This window comes from Panthera uncia, chromosome B1 (assembly GCF_023721935.1).
Source record: "Panthera uncia isolate 11264 chromosome B1, Puncia_PCG_1.0, whole genome shotgun sequence".
Taxonomy (NCBI): Eukaryota; Metazoa; Chordata; class Mammalia; order Carnivora; family Felidae; genus Panthera; species Panthera uncia.
In genome coordinates this window covers 71,551,711-71,560,194 of record NC_064811.1, presented here as the reverse complement: position 1 = coordinate 71,560,194, position 8,484 = coordinate 71,551,711, and the positions used below count along the sequence as shown (strand labels likewise).

General features: G+C 39.7%; 1 protein-coding gene across 2 annotated transcripts in view; it reads right to left on the bottom strand.

The window, feature by feature from the left end:
• Nucleotides 1-6,755: 6,755 nt before the first annotated feature.
• Nucleotides 6,756-8,484, bottom strand: part of HERC3 (HECT and RLD domain containing E3 ubiquitin protein ligase 3) — a 110,436-nt gene continuing 108,707 nt past the window's right edge. For both annotated transcript variants that reach the window (XM_049630871.1, XM_049630870.1), the window contains one exon: nt 6,756-8,459. In XM_049630871.1, the coding sequence (XP_049486828.1) occupies nt 8,251-8,459 (209 nt within the window). In that variant the 3' untranslated portion in view covers nt 6,756-8,250. The remainder of the gene's footprint in view (nt 8,460-8,484) is intronic.

Genomic DNA, 8,484 nt, shown 5'->3' with positions numbered 1-8,484 from the left:
TTGTCTAGTTGCTATGGCTAGGACTTCCAGTACTATGTTGAATAAATGTGGTGAGAGTGGACATCCTTCTCATGTTCCTGGTCTTAGAGGAAAAGCTTCCAGTTTTTCACCATTGAGTATGATGTTAACTGTGGATTTGTCATATATGGCTTTATTATATTGAGGTATGTTCCCTGAAACACACTTTGTAGAGAGGTTTTACCATAAACGAATATTGAATTTTGTCAAATACTTTTTCTGCATCTGTTGAGATATAATTTTTATTATCCTTCATCTGTTAATGTATCATGTTGATTGATTTGCAGATATCTAACCATCCTTGTATCCTTGGATTAAATCCCATTTGTTTGTGATAATTGATCCACTGATTTATTTAAACATATCCTTCCCACGCACCCCCCCCCCCCAATTTTTTTGTGAGAGAGCACACACATGAGCGTGACAGGGGCAGAGAGAGAGGGAGAGAGGGAATCTCAAGATGCAGGTTAGAATTCACAAACTGCAAGATCATGACATGGGCCAAAGTCTGACGCTTAACTGACTAAGCCACCCAGGTCTCCTGGTGAATGATCCTTTTATGTATTATTGAATGTTGTTTGCTAAAATTTTGATTTTTGCATCTATTGTTCATCAAGTAGTTTTTTGGTTTGCTTTATAGTGTCTTTAGTTTTGGTATCAGGGTAATGCTGACCTCTTAGAATGAGTTTTGAAGCTTTCTTTCCTCTTCTGGTTTTTGGAATAGTTTGAGAAGAACAGTTGTTAGCTCTTCTCTAAATGTTTGCTAGAATTCACCTATGAAGCCATCTGGTCCTGGACTTTCTGTTGTTTTTTGATTACTGATTCAATTTCATTACTAGTTGATCCATTCAGATTTTCTATTTCTTTCTGATTCAGTTTTGCAAGATTGTATCTTTCTATGAATTCATTCATTTCTTCTTAGTTGTCTACTACTTTTTCATAGTAGTCTCTTATAATCCTTTGTTTTTCTGTGGTGTCAGTTGTAATTTCTCTTTCATTTCTGATTTTATTCAAGTCCTATTTTTCTTGATGAGTCTGGCTAACAGTTTATCAGTTTTGTCTTTCCAAAGAACTAGCTCTTGGTTTTGCTGATCGCTTATATATATGTATATATATAAATGAAATAGAGGCGAAAAATAGAGGCCAAATATATAAATGAAATAGAGGCTACACACACGCACACACACTTCTGCTTTGATCTTTATTATTTCCTTCTTCCTAATATCTTTGTGCTTTGTTATTTTTCTAGGTTTTTTTTTGAGTGTAAGGCTGGATTGGTTGAGCTTTTCCTTGTTTTTTGAGGTTTAAGATAGACCTGTATCATTATAAACTTCCCTCTTAGAACTGCTTTCACCATGTCCCAAAGTATTTGGACTGTTGTGTTTTCATTTGTTTCCATGTGCTTTTTTTAAAATTTCCTCTTTGATTTCTCTGTTGACCCTTTGGTTGTTTAGTAGCATATTGTTTCGCTTCCATGTGTTTGTGGTTTTTTCTAGTTTTTTTTTTTCCTTGTAACTGATTTCTAGTTTTATGCTGTTGTGATCAGAAAAGATGTTTAATAGGATTTCAGTATTATTACATTTATTGAGTTTTTTTTGTAGCCTAACGTGATTTATCTTGGAGAATGTTTCATGTGCACTTGAATGTGCATTCTGCTGCTTTGGGGTGGAATGTTTGATATTTATCTGTTAAGTCCATCTAGTCTAATGGGTCATTCAAAGCCACTTTATTGATTTTCTGTCTGGATGATCTAGCTATCGTAAATCAGGTGTTAAAGTCCCCTAATATCATTGTATTACTGTCAATTTTCCCTTTATGTCTATTAATATTTGCCTTATGTATTTAGGGGCTCCAGTGTTGGGTGCATAATCATAACTAGTATATACTCTCTTGTTGGATTGATCCCTTTGTGTAATATCCTCCTTTTTCTCTTGTTAATCTTTGTTTTAAAGTCTATCTTGTCTCAGGGGTGCCTGGGTGGCTCAGATGGTTAAGTGTCCAACTTCAGGTCAGGTCATGATCTCACGGTCCGTGAGTTCAAGCCCTGCGTCAGGCTCTGTGCTGACAGCTCAGAGCCTGGAGCCTGTTTTAGATTCTGTGTCTCCTTCTCTCTTTGACCCTCCCCCATTCATGCTCTGTCTCTCTCTGTCTCAAAAATAAATAAACGTTAAAAAAATTTTTTTATAAAAAAAATTAAAAAATAAAAAAATAAAGACTATCTTGTCTGATATAAATATTGCTTATCCCAGCTTTTCTTCACTTCCATTTGCATGCAGTATCTTTTTCCATCCCTTTACTTTTAGTCTGTGTCATTAAGTCTGAAGCAAGTCTTTTGTAGGTGTGTAAGCAGAATATAGGTGGGTCTTTTTTGTTTTGTTTTTTTAATCCACTCAGTTACCCTATGTTTTTTTATTGGAACATTTAGCCCATTTAATTATTGATAAGTATGTACTTATTGCCAATTTGTTAATTGTTTTCTCATTATTTTTGTAGTTCTTCTATGTTCCCTCCTTCTTCTCTTGCTCTCTTCCCTTGTGATTGATGACTTTCTTTAGTATTACACTTGGATTCTTTTCTCATTACTTTTTTGTGTATCTATCAGAGTTTGTTGGTTTGTGGTTACCATAATGTTCATATACAGTAAAACCTTGGTTTGTGAGCATAATTCGTTCCAGAAACATGCTTATAATCCAAAGCACTTGTATATCAAAGTGAATTTCCCCATAAGAAATGGCAACTCAGATGATTCCTTCCATAGCCCAAAAATATTCAAATAAAAATGATTACAATACTGTAATATAAAATAAGGAAGAAATTAAAAAATATAAAGAAAAATAAGTTAACCTGCACTTACTTTGGAAAACCTTGATGGCTGGTATGAGGGAGACAAGAGAGGGGAGGGTTATTATTGCAGGATGACTTTAGCTAACACTAATGGAATCTTTTTCTGCATGGGGGCCATTGTATATGCTCACACGGATGTTGACAGCAGTAAAGTATTAATAAACTCTTGTCATATACTGTATTTAATGTAACTGGTAATAAGGCAGCTGAGGAAAGGGTCTATATCTGAAGGCAGGCTGCCCTACAATGAAGCAAAGCATTCCTTGTATGGAAAAGCAAAAAACTGTCCATACGTGCTTTGAAGTGACAAAAAATACACTAGTTCCAGTTGTGGGCACCTTCCAAAGTTCTGAAAAATCGCAGATTTCTGCCAAACACTGCAGCCTGAGACCAAGCATCCAAGCATGGGAGACAATTACCCACAATCCCACAGCAAGAGAGAGAGAGAACCACTGGCTCGGTTGTGATCATGTGACACTCAGTGTCACTACTACTGCAAGACATCGTTCGTTTTTCAAGTTAAAATTTATTACAAATGTTTGCTCGTCTTGCAGAACACTCAAAGTTACAACCCAAGGTTTTACTATCTATATTGATGGGCACTTAAGCAAATTCTCACAAGAACTAGATTTTTACTTTCTACCTCCACATTTTATGTATGTCATATTTTATATCCTTTGTTTTGTGAATCTCTTAACTAATTTTTCAGGTATAATGGATTTTACTATTTTTGTTTTTTAACCTTCACACTAGTTTTATAAGTGCTGTATGTTTGCTTTTACTCATACATTGTTGTTTTGTTTTGTTTTTGTCCCCTTCACAGTTTTCTTCTAATTATGGCCTTTCCTTTTCTGCTTAAAGAATCCCTTGGGGGCGCCTGGGTGGCTCAGTCGTTAAGCATCTGACTTCCGCTCAGGTTATGATCTCATGACCAAGTCCCATGTCTGGTGAGCTCAAACCCCACATCAGGTGAGCATGAGCCCCACTTCAGGTGAGCTCAAGCCCTTCTTCGGGTAACACACAAGCCCCGGGTGAGCTCCACTTCTCTGTCACTTGTGGGATTCTCTCTGCCCCTCGCTCACTTGCACTTCTATCTCAATAAATAAATACATTAAATTAAAAAAAAAAATCTTTTGAACATTTCTAGTAAGACTGGTTAGTGGTAATGAACTCCTTTATCTTATGTATGTGTGGGAAGCTTGTGATTATGAATGATCACCTTGTCAGGTAGAGTATTCTTGGTTGTAGGTTTTTTCCTTTCAGCACTTTGAACAGATCATACCACTCTCTTGTTTGCAGTTTCCACTGAAAATCAGCTGATAGCCTTATGGAGTTTCCTTTGTATGTAATTAGTTGTTTCTCTCTTGCTGCTTTTAAGATTTTGTCTTTATCTTTAATCTTTGACATTTTAATTATTATATGTCGTGGTGTGGATCTCCTTGGGTTCATTTTGTTGGGGGTTCTCTGTGTTTCCTGGACCTAGATATCTATTTCCTTCCCAAGATTAGAGAAGTTTTCAGCTATTAAAGTTTTCTCCTTTTTCTCTCTCCTCTCCTGGGACTTTCTAGAATATGCATGTTACTATACTTCACACTCTGATAGAGATCCCTTAACCTAGCCTCATTTCCTTTTCTGTTTTCTTTTTGATGTTCAGCTTGCATGCTTTCCATTACCCTTTCAGATTGCTGATCCATTCTTTGTGTCCTCTAATCTACTGTTGATTCCCTCCGGAGTATTTTTCACACAATTATTCTTCAACCGTGATTGGTTCTCTTGTATAATTTTCATCTCTTTGTTGAAGGTCTCACAATTCATGTACACTTTTCTGAAGGCCGATAAGCATCTTTATGACCATTAGTTTGAACACCATATCAGATAGGTTACTTATCTCCATTTTATTTAGTTCTTTTTCTGAAGGTTTGTCTTGTTCTTTCATTTAGAGCATATCCCTCTGTTTCCTCATTTTGTTTGACTTTCTGTGTTTATATGAATCAGGCAGAACAGCAACTTCTCTAAGACCTGAAGGAATGGCTTTGTGTATGGTCATCCCATGTAGATTACACATGCCTTTTGACTTTGGTTAGCCAGCTAGAGCGGTAGCAGGTACAGACTAGAGTCCCTGGGCCACTCAGCACTGGGGCAGTCCTGATGGGATGGCGAGAACTGGAGTGGGCACAGGTTGAGGGGGTCCCAGGGTACTCTGCATAGGGTGTGCCCAAAGCCAAAGTGGGTAAAGCTTGTGCAAAGGGGTCAAGGGTATTCCATACTGGGAGTACCTAGGTGTGGTAAGTGGAGCTGAGGTGTGCCATGCTGGGAGGTCTTGGGGTACTCCTTCCCCAGGGTTCTGGCAGGACAACTTGAGCCAAAATAGGTGAAGGCCTGGGGTATTCTGGGATACTTTGCACCTTGGTGAGACCGCCATAGTTCTATGGTGGGTGTTGTCCAGGGGTGTCCCAGTATATGCCATACTGGGGCCACCTTGTGCAGTCTCCTTTAGGGGATGGCCTGGCCCTACTTCTATGTGCACTATCAAGGTGGAGGGAGAATGTAAACAATGGTACTCACCTGCCTCTTAGACTCCAGAGTATTCTGCAGCTCCCCCACTGTTTGGTAGAGCTCTAAGGCTCATTCGTTCATATTGTAGTTGCTCATTAAACCGTGGTGTTTTTTCCCGATGCACCAGGGTAGCCAGGGCTGGTGTGGTCTGGGGCTCAGGACTTGCTGAGGGCAGTGGGGTGGTTAGGGCATCCAGACACTGCTCTTTCCTGTGCTGGTGGAGGAGAGGCCATAAACAGTGGCACTTGCCAGCTTCTCCAACATCCCATGGTTTGGTGGAGGGTTAGTTCCTTTATATTCTAATTGCCCATTTAAGCCACAGCTTTTTCCTGTGCCCCAGGACAAATGTACTCACAGTCCCTAGTACTGTCCTTCCTGCTGCAATTCACAGCATTGGGAGTAGGGTTCTTGTTATCTCTATAGATAGGTATAGGCTTGGTGTGTCCATACAGGCAGTGAGTTCAGGGTCTTCCTGAGCTGCCATCTTGGACTATCCCTCCATGCATTTTTTTTTTTTAATATGGTTTCCATACAACACCCAGTGCTCATCCCAACAGGTGACCTCCTCAATGCCCATCACCCAACCCCCTCCCTCCCACCCCCCATCAACCCTCAGTTCTCAGTTTTTAAGAGTCTCTTATGGTTTGGCTCCTTCCCTGTTTTTTTTTTTCCCCTTCCCCTCCCCCATGGTCTTCTGTTAAGACAGATACCATATGTTTTCACTCTTATGTGGATCCTGAGAAACTTAACAGAAGTCCATGCACTCTTCTACTTCCACTGCTGCCACTCTCACTGCTTTCAGAGTGGCAAGGACTGACTCCTCCTCCACATGCACCCTCCCCATCCACAGTTTTCTTCTTAAAACCAGGCTCAAGTCCTATCACTGCCCCCTACCCCACCCCAAAGTTCTGAACATTTTGACAAATCCTGCTTGGCTACCAACTCAGGTTCCAATGTTTAGCCTGGTTCCTCAGCACGAAAGCTACTTTCTTTCTCCTCAGTCTTATTTACCATTATTCTATTTCCTCTGATGCTCTCTTCAAATTGTTCCTGGCCCTTCCCTAAATATGCTCCCATGTTCAAGCCTTTGCTAAGGGCTTCTCCTCCATGCAAAATGCCTTTTCACTCATCACAACCTTCAGAAGTCCCATCCATTCATAAGGCTACTTGCTTCCCTGATCCTGGGTACTGCCCCTGCTTTCTTTCCCATTCCCCTAGTGCTTGCTTTTACTTTCTTATGACTGGAACCAAATTCAACCTTGTATTATTTGAGTAGATAACTCTTCTATTGAAAGCAAGCTACTCGTTCTGCAAATACAATAAAAAATAGTTTTAAGTTAAAACACCAAATTTATTGCATAATATTGAACTATATGCACACACATAGAAAATAAACATTTCATATAACTGTATATCTTTTTTATTCTTGTATTATAAAGACTGAAAAAACTACCAATTTAGCCATTGAAATAACTTTTAAAACCAAAAAAAAAAAAAAAAAAAGCAAAATCTACATCCTTCATTGAGATTTGATGCTGTATCACGGTTCATAAATACTTCATTTTATATAAATAAGTCTTTCCTCTAGTGACTAAGAATTTAAAATTAGGCTGACATGGATTCTTTGATCATGTAGAATTTTCTTATCCCATGATGAAGAAGATTGAGCATGTCATTATTTTTGATACATATATTTTCTTTAAACACAATCCCCCCTGAAATCCCACTGTAAACAAACATTTCAAATGCAATAAACAAAAGATCCATAATATAGAATGTCCTTAAGTGTTAGCAATTAGGGAAAAGGAAAAAAAATAGAAATTTTGCAATTTAAATAGAAATTAAAAAAATAGACTGCATGCATCCACTAGAAGGAGAGGAAGGGAGCATTAAGTCAGATAACAACAATGGGATGAAGTAAGAGCAAAAGGGAAGGAGAGGAAGAAAAGAGAAAGTGGTAGAAGGTATAAATTGATAAGGAAAGAGGACAAGAAATTTATTATTTCTACTTTCCTTAGAGAAGCAACTTGCTCCAGAAGCGAGATAACCGAAGGGGTGGGGGGGTGGTCTATCACCTCACCTTATTGTCGAAGGTACTTGGCTGAACAACAAAACAAAATTTGGCTCAGCGGCAACGCTAAGCTGCTCTACACATCTTTAAGTAGGTCCAGGCAGAGCCAGGGGGAGATTGCTAGTCCCTCAATAACTTCTTGTAAAGCAAGATGTGTTCATAAAGGCTCCCACAAATTCTCAAGAGTTCAGCCAAAGTAATGGACCCAGATCCAGCTTCCTGGAATTGGGAATTTCTGAAGTAGTCCTTTCCCCTTTAGTCCTTACAGTAGGGCTGCAACAAGCCAGGAGCATTTCCAAGTCTGCAGAGAAAGGAGACGTTCCGCACGTGCAGGTGAGAAAGGACACATTAGTCAAAATCATTCTTGCAGAGGAATGAGAAGAGAGGACAGGAAGCACTGTGAGGAAATATCAGGGCTGAGAGAGACATCTGGGAAGTAAGAGTTTAAAATTCCACTGCCATTGTATCCAGCAGAGTGCAACATACTCACAAGTGCAAGGAACACTACTAGGTAATTTGGTTTAAAGACAAAAATGCCTCCCATATTAAGAGCCAATTTTTCACCCCATCCCTAACCCCTGATTTTTCAAAAGGGTTGCTTACTGCTCACAAGCCCAGAAACACATCTACTGGGTTCAGGATTCAAAAGTCCCAACTCACTTATACAATAAAAAAATAGAACTCCCTCCCCATGGTTTTCTGTATGGGCCTCAATGTGGACACCAAGGAAGGGAGGGAAATCTGGGGCAAGCTGGGGAGCCTCAAGCCAAACTGAACCCCTCATAGTTGTCAAGGGCCTGGGTCAGCCGTGCACTCAGGATCTCTTTGCTGCTGTATTTGGGGAGATCAAGAAGATTGTAGCAAGTGTGGGCCACAGGCAAGTACTCCTCCCCGCTGGCTGTGGACTGGATGACGATCTGCAGGCTTGCCATGCCATAGATGGGGATCCGATCACTGCCCGTCAGGAACACTGAGGAGAAAGGGAACCGGCATTA